The sequence below is a fragment of the Hoplias malabaricus genome, chromosome 5 (assembly GCF_029633855.1).
Source record: "Hoplias malabaricus isolate fHopMal1 chromosome 5, fHopMal1.hap1, whole genome shotgun sequence".
NCBI classification, from domain to species: Eukaryota; Metazoa; Chordata; class Actinopteri; order Characiformes; family Erythrinidae; genus Hoplias; species Hoplias malabaricus.
The window spans coordinates 46,591,684-46,605,617 of NC_089804.1; the positions used below are offsets into that span (position 1 = coordinate 46,591,684).

The following is a 13,934-nucleotide window of genomic DNA, read 5'->3' on the forward strand; positions in this document are numbered from 1 at the left end:
GTGTGGCTAACTGCAACATTAGCCGTATGCTTTCGCTTTAAACATGTTACCACCCATCAGCATACGGAAACCATCAGTTGTCATGCCAACTGCTCATTCAGAGGGTATAATGGCTGTTCTATATATGGAAACTTGAAAGTCATAAATGCATTATGTGGGGACCTGACACTTCTCAGAAATCGCTTTGACTGAGCCTGGTTGGTAATTTTGATATGATCTGTCTCCATCGCTTGCCCTAATCCAAGCCCAAAGCTACAGCACAGGCATTGGTTATTAACCATTAGCGGACTACTCTCCTCTTCTCTAATAATAACAGTGCTGGATTTCACACATGCATGGCTGCGAAGGTACAAAAACACACAGGCATACGCCTCCACTCCTGCAAGAAATCCTCACACATCTTCTCTGCTTTTCCTTTAAGGTAATAGAAAAGTGCTAAATGTGCTACTGCAGGCAAACTCTGCGGCAGCATTGTGGATATGGCCCTAAGTTCCTTTTGAGTTTAGCCAGAAAAGTACCCTGCTTTGATTCTGAAAAGACACTGTACAGATCAAAGGCGTCTGCACCACTGAACCTCTGTCTGTGTAAGTTTGTGTGTAGAGATTATTTTTTTTCTTCTTTTTTGCTTATTTGTGTAAGACCTCCAGCATCATCAGAGTTTGTTGTCTATCCAAGTATGTGTGTTGCAGTCTAGATTCCTGCAGATTATCTCCCTTGCTGAAAGGACAGACTTTGACACACCAACCTGTGTCTGAGTCTCAATAATCAGCCCAATGATTGGGAGAGAACTCTGTGTTTTGGTATGTCTTGTGTCCAGGAGAGTTCAGCACTGGGTGGCATCATGTGTGTTTATAGGTGCGAAAGGGCATTTGTGTGTGTGCGTCTGTCAGACGCTTTCTTGCAGACAGAGAGCTTCCACCGCATTGCTGGGTCCCTGAGACACTCCTCCGATGACAAAGAGCATGTTGGACGTCTGCAGGGAGGTACAAGAGCAGCGTGGGCTGGGTAATGGAGCCACAGGCTCCCATCTCCTCTTCACATGATTATAACTCTCTACTGACCCCAGTGGTGATGGCTGGTTACCTAAATAAAAAAACAAAACAACATACAACACATACAAAAAACAAGTTTGAATACAAGTCTGTATATATAAATAAGCATGAATTTACTTATAAATATTATACAGATTTTAATTTCAGGAGATGTAGACCTCCCTCATTTTAAGAGTTTTAGCTTTAATACTGTGTTAAAATTGTTATGGTTCTGTAGTTTGTAGACTCTAATTCACTCTGGCTATTTTTCACATGCCTTAAATAAAACAGTGCTGTATTACAGACAGCAACAATGCGAAAGAAATGTGTGTGAAATTAGATACACAGCTCAATAATTAAAGCAACACTGGGTACTATTTTTACCTTAAGATTACAGCATTATAATCGTTGTGAGGCTTCACTGAACTGCAACAGGGAAAACAGAGCCTCTGCCATTGCTACCCTGGGCTCAACACTGCAGAAAATGCACTATGTAATTTGGAAAATGGTAGGAAACCACTCCCCACTCCCTCCCCCTTGATTTCAGGATAATGCTGTAAAAGTAAGTTACCCTCTCAACTGTTAGAGAACCCAGGTGCCAAAATACCAAATTTACCCCGTGAAATATTTTTTTGAAATAAAAAAATATTTCATAGCACAATAGACTTTACAATGTAAATTTGATAAAATTATCTGCCTGATTGCTATAAAAATTTGTATATAAATTTGTTAAGGTAAGACAATAAATACCAAAAGTACATTGTACTAGAACCAATTTAACTACATACCTATGTATATATTACAATTTGCCCCACTCTCGTCTGTGAATTCATATGTTGGACCTTGCAGTTTAAGACGTTAAAAGCTCAATGTAATATATACTGTATCTGTATTCAGCCTAAAAAAATTTGTAAAAAACTGTTATCATATCAATACCCTTGTGGAAAAGGCACTACTTAAATGTCTTATGATACCTTAACAAACTTCATCTCCATCTCTACATGTGTGAAAGAATCACAGCATGTGAAATAGCATTCAGTGTTTAATGTTTCAGATGAGTTGGAGAAAGCAGGAGGGAGCTCTCACACTGAAGCTTTGTGAGTCACTTTGAGGCAGGTGCACAGAGCACCCAGCACAGCCACATCATTAGGCTGCTTCTCCAGCTCCTCAATCAACACTACAGCACCCTGACATCATAATACCACCACACCCCATACAGACACACACACACACACACACACACACGAATGTGCATTGATGTCTCTTGCAGACGGAGCACCTGCCACCTGGAGGGTTTTGGGGCTTATGCGGATTTTGACAGGTGGTACCTTGCAGATATCTGTAAAAATTATGCAGCATATGCACATACAGCGATTCTGCCTCATAAACTCTTTGATGAGGCGAAACCCAAAAAATCTGGGTAGTGCTGTCCTGCCATTTCCCAATAGTAACAATAAACAAGAGCATCTAAGCAAAGCTGCCTCATACTTCTTAACTTCTTAGAGGAAGTCTGCCTCACAGACAGCAGCTTTGAGTAGAACATTTTTTCCAGTTGCGCTGGGGTCAATAAGGTTCTCTCTCTGTCTCTCTTCTCTCTCTCTCCCTCCCTAGGTCTGCCTCGCCTCTGGTGGCGAGACCAAAATCATTACGCATCACCCGCTGCTAAGTTGTACCAGTTTCCATGGAGACTCAAATAGAATCTTGGATGATATGAATGCGTGAGCTATGCTGGGGGTGACGTTTGTTATCATAATTTCTCAGGAGAACATGCGTGGTACCACACCTAAATCTACATGAGACAATCAAATGAACTTGGCCTAAGTGGCATCTGTAATCTGCACAAGGAAAAACTGTATCATGATGCAGATGATGAGGATATAGTTCCCCTTACAACTGGCACTATAATCATAAGAGGTCGTATGTAAAACATGATTGGGGAAAATCTCCCAATAAGACCATCTCAAAATAGACCCTGATGTATCTTAAGGAAAATTAGGTTTTCTATGATGTAAACATTTACAGTGTTTCAGGCATCTCTTTAAATGCATGTTAAATATATATTTCTGTTGCTGAAACAACACAATACTGGGTGGGATAACAGAAAAAAAAATGTATTCCTATGTCAGCAGAGACATGGTCACACGACCATGGTTACACACATGCAGCTGTACACGTGCTCACACTCAACTATTCTCTCCTGTGTTCACACAAACACACACACGCCTCAGAGGCATTCCTCAGTTCTTCATTCCAAACAGCTACGTTAAACAAAGTGTGCAAATGATGTCTGGGAGGAAGATTATGCCGGAGAACTCCTCCCTACTAGCTAAACTATTACCTACTCACCACTATTTTTTCTGTCATGAATTTTGGCAATCTGTCAGTTCCCTGTCTTCTTCGTGTTCTCCAGGACTCCTACACTCCAGATACATTCTTCTAATTTGTAGAAGAAACATTCTAGCCAAGATCCTTCAGCATACACTTCTCAAGTCAATGTTTAACTGGGAATAAACTTGCATAACTTAAATTAGTGAAGGGAAACCTCCAGTAATGACTCTTACATGTCAATCTCGGAAAATATCATTGTACACAAGAAGAAAAGGAAAACATTAGTAAATTTTACCAATTACTCTCCAATCTCTAATATGTAAATTATGTATTTCAAAATGAAGTGATATAAAATGGCTCACTGAAGAGCAACTAACTGGCAGATTTTTTATCAGTGGTTGTTATAGGAATTACCAAACAGGAACAAGGTCTAATACTTATATCCATGTACTTATAATCCAAAGCGAACCTACCCATGTCTTTTGAACTTTTCTATGCAATATAGTGGTAAATTAATTTTTTGAACACTGATTTGCCTTACAATGCTCATATAATGATAACAAACCAAGATCAGAAAAAAATATTTTTTGAAAAAATGATCAATCTTTTTGTTTGTTTGTTTGTTTATTCATTATCTGTAACCGCTTATCCAGTTCAGGGTCGCGGTGGGTCCAGAGCCTACCTGGAATCATTGGGCGCAAGGCGGGAATACACCCTGGAGGGGGCACCAGTCCTTCACAGGACAACACAGACACACACACAAACACATTCACACCTACAGACACTTTTGAGTCGCCAATCCACCTACCCATGTGTGATTTTGGACCGTGGGAGGAAACCGGAGCACCCGGAGGAAACCTATGCGGACACAGGGAGAACACACCAAACTCCTCACAGACAGTCAGCCGGAGCGGGAATCGAACCCACAACCTCCAGGCCACTGGAGCTGTGTGACTGCGATACTACCTGCTGCGCCACCATGCCGCCTATTTTATTTATTTAATCTTTTTAAATTAGTTATGTCCAAGATCTGATATACAACTGGAATGCCGTCTCATGTTTTGACATCTAATGGCTTTCACAGGCAGTCTTATACTTGATCATTGTTTTATATTTTATGCTTGTTTTATACAGAAACAACAGGATATCTTTGTTCTAGATTGACTGCATGACGATTTGATTACATTTGGGCAGGGGTATTTGAGAGAGTAATTCTGGCATATGAGCTTCATCTCAAATTTAATGGCAGACATTAATTTTGGGACATGATATGGGATATGAGGACCTGGAGCCAATGAAGTATCTCATCGTGTCACAATGTGTGAATGTTCGCACGTGTGTGGCTATGTGACTACGTTAGAAAAAAAAGGAAAATAGGAAAATGTGCCAGTCCTGTGTGACACACTGAATGAAGTCACTTATACATTCAAGAGCATAAATAATAGAGCTGCTCCATTTGAAAGGACACACTGCACTTTTATATCTTCTATTACTTTGCCTAAAAACTCAGGCCATTTACATTCTATTTCTGAATGTTTGATGTGGAAAACCAGTAATGTGTCAAGTTTAACTTACATCAGTTTGCTCAGAAACGCTGTTTTCCCCCCACTATCTCAGCTTGCATATACTGAAGAAGAAATCTGTCACCTTGTCTTATGAATGTTCCAACAGATAAAAGGAAGAGACAGGAAGAGGTTGGTGAGAGATTCTGTGCTCCACTGTGTGGATTGTTTGCTTTAGCCACAGTGTGACGACTCTGATGCACAAATCAATTAGCTAATTGACACAACGTGTGGCCATCAGGGGACCAGACTGTGGAAGAACCAATCAGACTCATCATTTTGATAGAGCAGAAGCACATCAGCATTATAGCACTCCTCTCAATATGATCCATTACAATTATGAATGGAAAAACAAAATCGAACAATATTCAACAATGTTAGGCTAGATCAGAGGTTCTCAGCCTTCTCTCTGATTAATGATTTTATATTTATGCTCAATGAAGCCCCTGTAACAGTTATGTGTCAGTTTGTTTCTATCAGACCATGCAACAGTCAATGCTGTATATGTTGCATTCTCTGGTGCACATACAAAAGACTGAATGCAATTTTCAACATCTTCTGCATGAGATCACAGAAATAGTTGAACACTGCTTACTTCTCTTTCAGTGGCTGTTTGCCAGAAAACCACTCACTACTCTAACACATTAGATCATATGGGAAGAAAAAGTGACCTGCAAATAGTCAAATTTCCTGGGTAATGGAAACAAGAGGCTGAGGTGTGGCTACTTCAGTGCTTTCTCTCATAGGAAACCCAGCAGTGTTTATAGATTGATGTATGCAGGAAGAATAAATGTGGCATGCACAGCAACCACATTTGCAGCAGTGTGGAAAGGTCAGGCAGTTGGTTTGGGAATTCTGAACTTTTACAATGAGAACAGGCCAGCAGCATTTAGTCTTACTCCAATGTGGAGCAGGGTCAGTCTACTGTTTACACACTTGAAATACAGTGCCAGTGGGTTGTGCTAGATGTTCTTTGTTCAGCTTGGCACTTGGTGCAGCCAGTGACCCGTTAGAAATAATGTGTTAGATCTACAGAGGCAAAAGGTACAAGTAATCCATGTGTCATTTTCAAGTATTAACTTTAAAAGAATTTTCCAGCCAAATTTTATAATCATTTTTTTCTCAGCTTAACCAATGATGCATTTATGTCATATTTTCTCGGCTGAATTTTTTTCATGTGGGTTCATGGGCAGTAAGCTGTCTTGACTGACGGCCTCTGCAAAAAATGTAACAGCTGAGGTTATCTTCAAGTTTTGTACTTGATCATCACACAAACACAAATCACAAGAAAACAACCTGGTTGTTTAGATAGAAAGAAAAAAATAATAGTAAAATTCAAACTCATCTTAGATGTAAAAGGCCTAAAGCCATTCTAAGCTAGCAAACACCAAAACCTGAGTTTGTTTAACAACCAGCCTGTCTTGTCCCAAATGATTTTCAGATTTAGGCTTTATGTTTAAGTATTTACTAAAGGATTCACTGCACAACTGAATACAGAAACAAAAAATGTGTCAAGTTTAATCTACATCATTTTGTCCTACATCTAGTATATGGGGAGGCTACAGAATTCTCTGTCCACCACTCTGTCAGCTGGCATTTATTGAAGACAAAATCTGTCTCAATCTCTTATGAATGTTCTGACAGATAAAAGGAAGAGGCAAGAAGGGGTGGTGATTTCTGAGAAATTCTGCAGTCCAGTGGTTAGACTGTCTGCTTTTGCTGCAGTGTGACGACTCTAATGTAGATAATGACACAACGTGTGGCCATCAAGAGACCAGACTGTGGAAGAGCCAATCAGACTCTTTCTTCTAATGGAGTAGAAGCACAACAGCATTGTAGCACTCCAATCTATCTGCTTATTTAATTAAAATTACGAATGAATCCGAGAAAATATATAAAAATATGTAACCTAATCTGTTTTTACTGGTACGAGTTTCATTAGTTTGTGAATGGAGTTGACCACAATCAAGGAAGCGTGAAGAATCTACAAAACATTAATTACAGGTTCACAAGGTAAATCAGCTTACTTTAGTCTTAGCATTTGGAATTAATAAGAAACAATTATTATAATTATCTTTCTCATTAAGTCCCAAAGCAGAACATTTTAAGAAACTTTAATGCAGTTTCAAGCTGAAATGTGAGAGAGGGAGTTTACATTCATATATATTCAGTATAATGCAGGCTGTGATTTGTTGTAGTCCTTTAGGGTTATGTATGAAGTTCCAGATAACACCAAATTAGAATAATTCTAAAAAGCTGATCAGCGCAAAGTAAAATTCTTTGAGATTTCAGGGGCATTTCACATTTCAGTGAGCACCATATGAAACAAAATAGGCAGATAATCACAAACTAGATACTAGATATAAGATACTGTGAGTATGAAAAGAAAATCCTGTCAGGCAGTGAAATTCTTTGAAGTATTTTTAGATGCTGCAATTTCACTGTGAAAATAAATGTAATGTAATTACTTCAGTATATATTTGAGAAATACATTGTGATTTTTCCACCTAGTTTCTAGAGATTTACTTATCCTCCCTCCACCACAGTAGATCAAAGACAAACTGCCTTATTGCGCTTATCATTAATGCATTTTGCAGTTATCCATTTTGAAGCTGTTATTTATTGCCAAGTGACATTTACCTAATGGTCTCATGAAGTTTAATAAACAGAATTATGTGAAAAACAGAAAAGCAAAGTTATTTGCATGTGGATGTTGTTGTTGTTATCAGTGCCTTTTACAATTCAGTTATTTTTGCAATATGAGTGCAATCCATTACGACTTACCCAGGCCTCCTGCTACAATCACCCTTCCACCAAGACAGCCAGCAACAAAGTCTGCCCTTTTCTCCCTCATCCGAGAGCTCCGCGTGGGCTTCAGCCAAACACCTACGCAGAAGGTTAAATGTGCAGAGGTCAGGCCAGGGGCAGAACATGGTCATTTGGGAAGTGACAAGTAAAGGCTTAAAGGAAATGTAAAACATTCTTTTAAATGCGACTTAAAACGGAATTTAACAAATATTTTTGTTTACCCCAGAAGTAGCTGGTCAATGTTAGTGTTTAAAACTGATTTCTTTAGCTAACAGGTAATGGAGGCATGTACTTTATCAATTGGCACAGTGTATACTCGCTTGGTTACGTGGTATGTTGCATCATATTACACTGTTACCTTTAAAAAAAAGCAAAAGCATTTCACATAATCAAAAATGATTGTAGTGGTTATAAAATTGAAACTTGTGTTAATTTGTGTTAATTTAAGTTAAGTTAATCTCTAAAATTAATGTTGCAATTTACCTGCCAGAAAATTATTCAAAACTTATAGAAATATCACTGGGAGGTTGTATCAAATTTTCAGAGTGTGAAAGGGTGTGCTAATTTAGATATGCAGTGCTTCAACAATGCTTATTCATAAGGAATAAGAGCACCTGGTTTTTAGATAAATTATGCTTTTAGTCTAATTTTGATGTAAGAGAATAATTGTAAACTGTGAAAAGTTTCCATAAAACTCCTACAATAAGTGAATTTCATTGTAATCTTGTAAAGATTAGATTGAGACTGAATGGTCTGATAAATGTCTTCTCTTTGAGTTAGCTATCCAGTAAGAGAGTGCCACTTCTGCTTGTTTGACTGCATCTGTCAGTGTGTATGTATATGTTTGTGTGTCTGGAGAAATCTGTGCAGACAGTAGTGTGTGGTCTGTGGAAAGATCCAATAATGCCTGTCATAAAACAGAACAAGCAGAAGGGGCAGTGGAGGCAGAGGAGAGTCCAAAAGGGGTCCCACCATGTGCCCTCAGTTATGCCCATCTGATGAACACTTACTGAGGAGGGCTGTGGAATGGCCCTGAGAGCTGTCCACCTGTCCATCTCTATAAGACCCTTTGACATTTGAGGTTTCTTTCTGTGAATGCCATCAACACTTGATTTTCAGTGACTAAAGCACACTAAACTCACTCGTTCAATATCAGTCCACATTTTGGAATTCTGTTCTTCTTCTTTTAGGGCTTTTTTACTCACTCTATTGAGAAGTGTGAATGGAGAATCAAATACTTGGTTAAAACTGGTCCAGGAAGTTCATGTGTTCAAACTATAAAAATCTATTCAGGTATTTATAATTCTGCTTTGTGTCAGCATAGCTTCCACATGGCCCAAACATCTTCCTCTCTCTCATCCGTCTCTGCAAGCATGCCCATAACTGGTTGCTGGCTCTTACATTGGAAAATAGATAAACACCAGAGACTTGGCTATATTCAAAAGTCAGCAAGACCTTCCTAGATACTGTCTGTTGCAAAACATAAAAAAGCAACATCTGGAACATCTTGCCCTTCTCTCCTTCTATGTGTCTTTTTCTATAGCTCTGGGCTGAAAGGCTCTCCATGGTAACAGGGGAAAGAGGCGAGAGCCATAGCTGTGGTTGATGTGCTCCACATGGGTGGGATGAGTCAACAGCCCTCCGAGACAAGACCGCTGCAAGACGACACAGAGCTACAGTGTTCCTCATCTCCCTCTGTCTTTCTCTCAGTATCTCTATCTGCCTTCCTGTATGTGGAAATGATGATCAAACAAACATAGCTGTTTCTATCCTGGACCGTTTACTTTTTTATGTTCATTGTTTATTGCAAAAGTAGATGTGAATGGTTCAGCAAGCAAACATGCTCAATTACAGAGCAAATTGTTCTGAGGATCCAAGGGCACTGTATGAAAATCTTTGGTGGGTGTTTTATCTGTAGTTAGGCAAAGATTACCTAAGGGTGCTGTGGGCCTCGGAACAAGGACTCAGAGATTCATTGTCTCAAGCCAAATATGGTGTTTTAGTTAATCATAATGGACATTAACACATCATGCAATACACAGATTATAACTCAATATGTTATGACCTAATGTCTGTCATCTCAGGTGTGCTTCCATACAGCAAATATCTAAAATACATTCAGTATAGAGCAATACACCAAAGCCTCATGTTAATTGATGTAGCTGTTTATATCATGTGGAAAGCTGCAGTGTATATAATATTTAGTTCCCCTTTGATTGCTTTTGATGTCTGCAGCTACAGGAGAATGTATTAAAAAACAGAAAACTAAATTCAGTCACGTAACCAATGACTGGTTAATGATGCATTTGTCAACTAATGATGTCAAGTCAGATCAGATAGTATTGAAGCAAAAATACACTGTTTTACTGTCCTGTAATCTTCCCTGCATGTGGATTATACGAAGCCACATGAATGATTATATACCATACTTCATAGTGGAATAATACTCAAACTCTGTTGAAATTAAGTTTAAATACAAACATTTAAGAAAATGTAATAAAGATAAAAAAATGTGCAGGGAAAAAGTGCAGGAATATACACAATAATGTACGGCTCTACTGAAGTCTTGATATTTTTAGGAATGTTTTATTTTTTATGTTCTGGAAAGAGCCCACCTCTGCATTAAATATCACTTCATTAATATTTTAAAGAAATTCCCAGTTCATTCAAAAATTATTTGAACGCATTTATTGCATGAGAAAAAAACAGAAGGAGCATCAGTGATGTTACCAGAATGTACAGCATTTTTTCATCAGCAGCATGAAAACAGAAAAAAAGACTTCAATTACTTAAATTAGTCAAATTTTCTTATTAGTAGGGCCGTCGAAGTTAACACAATAATAACACATTAAGGCAATCTCATTTTAATGTGAGAAAAAAAAATAATGCCGTTATCGCAAATTCTTTTTGGCCCTGTGAGTCATCCGTAGTTCAGGTTGAGACTTGACCGTGGGCGGTGTCTCTCAATAAGAGTAAAGGAGTAAGAGAGTGATGGAGAAAGGTCTGTTAAACAAGAAATTTCATTTAAAAATTTTCCAGATGGCTCACTTGAAAAAGAAAAAGAGAGTTGCTTTGTCATCTAGCAATTTTACCAGACTTGTGTGCCTAAGCAGCTGGCTTGGGTCAGCAAAATAGAAGCTGTGCCTAACTATATTATTAAAAAAATAAGGCCAACCTGTTGTTGCTGTTATATTTGTCTTATATTTGAGACTACAGCTCCTTAATCTATTACAAACGCAATTTTGTTTTGTAGGTTCAGTATTACTGCCTAATGTGAGTGAATAAGTCCCAGCATTTTTTAACATTTAGCATAATATATGTTCATCATTTTAATTGGTAAAATAAAATAAAAAAATAACTTCAACAGAAAGGCAACACACAGGGAGCTAACAGAGACAGACAAAGGGAGCTAAGCAGACTAAACTAAAATACAAAGAGTTAGACAGACTAAACCTAAAACGGAGAACTAAAGCAAACAGGAAAGACAGACAGTCTAGAGACCTAAACAGAGATACTTAACAGAGACCCAAAAAGCTAAATAAACACAGATAGATAAAGCTAAAGATAAACACAGTGCTAAATCCAAAACTAAACACTGAGGGCTAGAGCAAAGATGACAGACAGACTTAATTACATGACATAGGAAACAACAGAGACAGACAGACCAGACTGAGTAACATGACATGGCAAAAAATGGAAGAGAAACAACATAACCTAGGAAGAGAAACAACATGACCGACAAACATACAGAGACAAAGGGACTTATATACACACAAAGACACCTGAGACTGATAACGAGGGGGCAGGACTACAAATGAGACACGGACGAGGAACAAAGGCAAGACATGGGCGGAGACATGGACAATAACAAACAGAGCCATGTGCTAAGAGAGCACACGGCGGGGAAAACAGACACGACAGGACAAGGGCGTGACAGTCACTTAAAAATCCTTATTTTTTATAATATTTACATAGATTAAAAAAAGTGATTAATCGTGATTAACTATATGAAATTTGGAGATTAATCGATTAGATTAATCTAGGGGTGGTCAATATAGTAAAAATTTTTAATCAGAATACGGGCGGCACAGTGACACAGCAGGTAGTGTCGCAGTAACACAGCTCCACAGAACTGGAGGTTGTGGGTTCAATTACCGCTCCGGGTGACTGTCTGTGAGGAGTTTGGTGTGTTCTCCCCGTGTCCGCATGGGTTTCCTTCCACGGTCCAAAAACACACATTGGGAGGTGGATTGGTGACTCAAAAGTGTCCGTAGGTGTGTGAGTGAATGTGTGAGTGTGTATGTTGCCCTGTGAAGGACTGATGCCCCCTCCAGGGTGTATTCCTGCCTTGTGCCCAATGATTCCAGGTAGGTCCTGGACCCTCCGTGACCCTGAACTGGATAAGCGGTTACAGATAATGAATGAATGAATAAAATCAGAATACTTCACAGAATATTTTACAATCCATAATATGTATAGATATAGATCACACAGTGTCACTCAGTGAAGTATAAGTTTTCATTATATTAGTTATATCTTTGGATGTTGATCAGATTCAACTGATATTTTGAGATTTCTCCCCAGAATATGTTCATGCCAGGGGAATGTGATTCCTCTAAAATTCCCTAGAAGGGGAGGTGGGGGGTGGGTGGGAGATAAGAGAAAAAGAGAGAGATTCATGCTTTTAATTGTGTTCTCTTCATCTCATTGCCCTCATTGTTAATGAATCGCTGATATTTGAGTGCAGGCTCTCATAACAATTTACCACATGTGTGGAACGGGCTCTGTTCTGGTTTGTGAACCAAATTTTGAACTGTTTTAGCATTTCCACCAACAAAAATAGGCTCTGGGAAACAATAGTAGAATAGTAGGTTTTTCAGCATAAAGTAAACGTGTCTAGTTGAACTGCAACACTGTGCAAAGCCCTCTGTTGATGACGAATTCTGTGACATATCCTCGGTTACAATAAAGCTGGTGTAAATGCGGCCTGGTTCCCTGAAAAGTACCAAGGTTCTTGTAAGCATGAGTAGTAAACACAGTGGTGATCAGAAAGTGAGCAAATGATTTCAGCACAGTTTTACTTGCTCTCTCTCTCTCTCTCTCTCTCTCTCTCTCTCTCTCTCTCTCTCTCACACACACACACACACTCACAAAGAACACAACACAGGCTGCTGGTGGCCAATGAAACACAGCAAACACAAGGCCAAGCTGACCCGTGTAATGTGCCCAGCACCAGAGAGGCTTATTTGGATGAATAAATAGAACAGCCCACTAAAATGAGCTGCTGATAACATGCTAATGAAAACAGAGTGCAAAGTAAAGAGGGAAAGACAGATGGAGAGAGAAATAGGGAGAGAGAGAGCGGGTGAGCAAGAGAGAAGAGGAAAAGAGACAGGGTTAAGCAGCCATAGACAATTTCCATCTCCCTCTTCCTCTGCTGGAATCTCCAGGTAAATTGGCTGAAATTGCCACTGCCTATGTGCTGAGGCTGTGTGTATATGTGTGTGCACACACTTTTCTCTGGCTCTTTCACTATCTCTGCATGTGCAGAGTATATGTTTGAATATGAGAGAGATATTCACAGATACATCTATAGCAGCAGGACCCTTAAATGAACCAGGATCAATTGTGGCGTCATCACCATTTCATAAAGTTTCAATTAAAAAAGGAATCAAAGAATGTTTTACATAACAAGGGAGTTATCTCAACCCCCTCTTCTTGCAATGGCAAGGATATTACAGCCTGTTTATCATGGTTAAAATTCTCTCTGTGAGATAACATTAAACCCACGACCTCAGGGAACCCACAACCTTAATGAAGATAGTAGGCCTGTGCTAGCCACGGAATTCATGGTTTACATGATAAAAAATCAATACACTGACACCTTTAAGAACCAGCACTAAATTTAGTAAATAGTTTGAGGTCAACTATTACTGTACAAATGCCTGAAAGCTAATATATTAATATATATTAATATTTGTTAATAAGCATTATTTTATTTTAATAATTAATTTATATATTTAGATTAAAGTATACAATATAGCCTTTTTCCTCAAGTTTACACAGTCTAGTCTAGGTATTAGTGAAACATCTGCGACATGCTTTTGTCAAAACACCACAAGGATCAAACAACACAGATTCTTAACCTGCCTAAACAGCACTCTCCAGGATATAGAAACCAGAAGTGAGGTTAGAGGAGCTGAAA

At 38.7% G+C, this 13,934-nt stretch overlaps 1 protein-coding gene across 2 annotated transcripts in view; it reads right to left on the bottom strand.

Annotated features, from left to right (window-relative positions):
• Positions 1 to 647: 647 nt before the first annotated feature.
• Positions 648 to 13,934, bottom strand: part of LOC136696663 (kelch domain-containing protein 8B-like) — a 105,716-nt gene continuing 92,429 nt past the window's right edge. For both annotated transcript variants that reach the window (XM_066671260.1, XM_066671261.1), the window contains 2 exons: positions 7,706 to 7,807; positions 648 to 1,083 (listed from right to left, as the gene is read on the bottom strand). In XM_066671260.1, coding sequence (XP_066527357.1) covers positions 887 to 1,083; positions 7,706 to 7,807 — 299 coding nt within the window. In that variant the 3' untranslated portion in view covers positions 648 to 886. The remainder of the gene's footprint in view (positions 1,084 to 7,705; positions 7,808 to 13,934) is intronic.